Raw genomic sequence first — 2,729 nt, forward strand, 5'->3', positions numbered from 1 at the left:
GTGAAAAATCAGTTCCTTACAACGCTTCCTATCACTTTCCACATCTTACTACGCTTGGTTGAGAAAAGTCGTTTGTAACACTCATATTCACCATAAAGCTTAGTTTATGCTCATTTTGTGAGGAATTTGATTGGATAAAAATATATGGATCCATAATCGATGGTGACCTACACCCAAGTTTAATAGTGTATACTACAAATCTATTATAAGTTGGAAGGGTTGAACGAATTGCACAATATTAAGCAGAGTCCACAAGGTAATACTTCAACGATTCTCCCAATTTTATCATGGTTGGTATCTCCAAAAGGGATTTATATAAATTCATATGCATAAATTGATAAATTGACTGGTTGTGTCTTGATATAAAGAGAGCATTATATGTACCCAATAACACTACAATATTACTAGTATGTCCTGCTTATTCGGTTTCATTGCTTAAGCATAATAGATTTCTTTATGTCAATCCTCAAAAAGTTGGCACAAATTTGAAAATTTTAGTAAAAGCAGTTAGTTATGGTGGTAAAGATGGTGAATTGTAAAGTGTAATTCAGTGGAGCTAACAAAATAGATAGAAGAAAGTTGCATAATAATGTTATTTCAGGTGGTGGTGTTGAGAGTACAATTATACTATAAAATACCAAACAATACAATCCTTTTAATGAAATCGAAAAGCAGAAAAGAAAAAGAAGAATGAATAATAATTATTCAATACACTGACAAGCTTAATCATTTATATAATAATGTCTACGTATATATAGATGAATCTCCATGAATTGATTGTGTAGGGTAGATTATCAGATGTCTCTGTCTCTGGAGCACTCAGGAGGAAGAGTAGGGTACCTAGACCTGTCAGTGCAGTAGTTGTAAATGGTCCACTGCTGACGAACCCAGCGCAGTCTCCGCCATTGATAGGCGTCGAGGTCTTGAAACTCCTTCTGGTCCCACCAACGTTTGCCCTGCGTGGCGCAGAACTTGGCCTCCACCGATGCTTCGCACCCATCCACCTGGAACCCTCTGTAGGAAGCTATGAAGGGTGCCTTGCTCCAATCCGTCTTCTCCAAACCACCACGAGTCGCCCAGTCATCTGCGTTCCACAGGCTCGAGTATATCTTCATTGGCTGGTTGAATGGGAATCTTACACCTAAGTCTTTGCAGTTCTTGAACACTCTGATTGGAACGTCATCGACGAAGAACCTGCAACCAGATATTTTCCAGAAAACCAACCAAATCACCCCTTGGATTCTTTTCTCTCAATGGACCCAGTTCAAACTTTGTTGACTTTGATGTCAAAATTAAACTTTTAACCAAACCGATATTCGTGATAAGTAGTAGGGGAAAAGGAAAGTAAAGAGAGAGAAATAGGATGAAGCGCTGGCAATATGACAGATTCTTTAAACTCCCAATCAAGTTTCGGTCTTGAAATTATGAAATTATTTGAGAAAGATTGGATTTTGTTTCATTCCAACCAAAATTTCCAGGGACACAAGTAATGGGTGTTTTGGAAACACTTCTTCTTTCACTTTTCTTTTCCGACTAAATGTAGAAAGTGATTTAATAAGAGTCAGAGAGATGAACTTACACTATCTGATACAAGTTCCAGAGAACAGAGTAGGAATGGTAAGCTTTGGTTGGGTCAAACCAGAGGTAGATCCTCTGTTCTCTGTCACCTTTCCCTCCACTAAACACATTTGTTTGAAGAATGTAGGGCTGACCTGTCCTGTTCCCCAAGAACTCAAAATCTATTTCATCGTGCTCCGAGTTTTCAGACGAGAGCTGTAACAAGAAACCAAAGAAAAGGAAGAGTAATGTAGAAGGAAGAAAACAGAGGAAATGGGAAAGTAAAGTTAAAAATAGAGAGAACTGACATAGAAGGCAGTCACAGTTCCGGCAGAGTCTCCGGGAACCAACATTATTTGCATACTGAAATGACCAAACAAGTATGTTCCTTTGGATTGGAAACCAGTACCTTTTTAACAAAAGGAAAAACCAAGAGAGTGAATGAGAGAGAGATCCATGGAAGAAGAAAGAAAGAAAGAAAAAAGGGAAGTAGAATGCTTCATACCAGTGTATTTATCGAGATTAAGAAGAACCTCCGAGCCACCATTTAAGTACTTAATGTGATCAAAAGCCCATGTGGGCTTGTAATTTCTTCCAAATGGGACTGGTGCAGGTGGTCTTGGAGTACCTCCCATGGCTCCGGAGACCATAAAGAGAGCACCCAGAAAGAGAACCCACATTTGAAAAGCCATGCTCTGCAACTCAGAGAACAGAGAGAAGATGTGGAAAACAATGGAGAGAAGGGCTTTATGTAGGATTTTAGTTGAACCCTTAACACGTATTATTTGTGTGTTGATGTAGACTGGTGTCTAATTATTATTATTATTATTATTTATTTTTTCAAATACAGGTGGAGACAGAAGTCTAATATTCAAGGTGTAATCATCAACTTTAACATGAAAGAACCATAAAAGAAGACATTTAGATTGAAGATGGAATTAAATAATTATTTTTTAAAATATATCGAAACTAAAAATTAAACTGAAGTGAACCAACTAAAAACAGAAGAAGGAAAATGGCATGTGAGGTAAAAGTTTACGGGGGGAAACTATTTCTTTTATAATTTTTTGTAGTGAATTTTAGATTTGTGGCGGTGGAATTAAAAAGTAAAATTAGGTGGTGTGTTGTGGGCCAGCATTGTATGCTTCTTTTTGTTTATATAAATGTTTTTC

The 2,729-nt window shown here is 37.2% G+C and overlaps 1 protein-coding gene across 1 annotated transcript; it reads right to left on the minus strand.

The window, feature by feature from the left end:
* Positions 1-569: 569 nt before the first annotated feature.
* On the minus strand, positions 570-2,288 carry LOC110816407 (xyloglucan endotransglucosylase protein 34). Its single transcript, XM_022044584.2, has 4 exons — positions 2,063-2,288; positions 1,866-1,966; positions 1,580-1,773; positions 570-1,194 (listed from the first exon to the last, which is right to left on the minus strand). The coding sequence occupies exons 1-4, from the start codon at positions 2,247-2,249 to the stop codon at positions 795-797; spliced, it is 882 nt and encodes a 293-aa protein (XP_021900276.1). The 5' UTR covers positions 2,250-2,288; the 3' UTR covers positions 570-794.
* Between the last annotated feature and the right edge of the window lie 441 nt (positions 2,289-2,729).

This window comes from Carica papaya, chromosome 2 (assembly GCF_054855325.1).
Source record: "Carica papaya isolate Zhongbai chromosome 2, ASM5485532v1, whole genome shotgun sequence".
In the NCBI taxonomy this organism is placed as follows: domain Eukaryota; kingdom Viridiplantae; phylum Streptophyta; class Magnoliopsida; order Brassicales; family Caricaceae; genus Carica; species Carica papaya.

Bases quoted from the DNA above. Each gene is read 5' to 3' on its own strand.
- LOC110816407 (XM_022044584.2), bottom strand. From the start codon at position 2,249: ATGGCTTTTCAAATGTGGGTTCTCTTTCTGGGTGCTCTCTTTATGGTC. The intron at 1,967-2,062 runs GTATGAAGCATT...TTTGTTAAAAAG, and splicing joins TAATCTCGATAAATACACTG to GTACTGGTTTCCAATCCAAA. The intron at 1,774-1,865 runs GTCAGTTCTCTC...TTCTTGTTACAG, and splicing joins GAACTGTGACTGCCTTCTAT to CTCTCGTCTGAAAACTCGGA.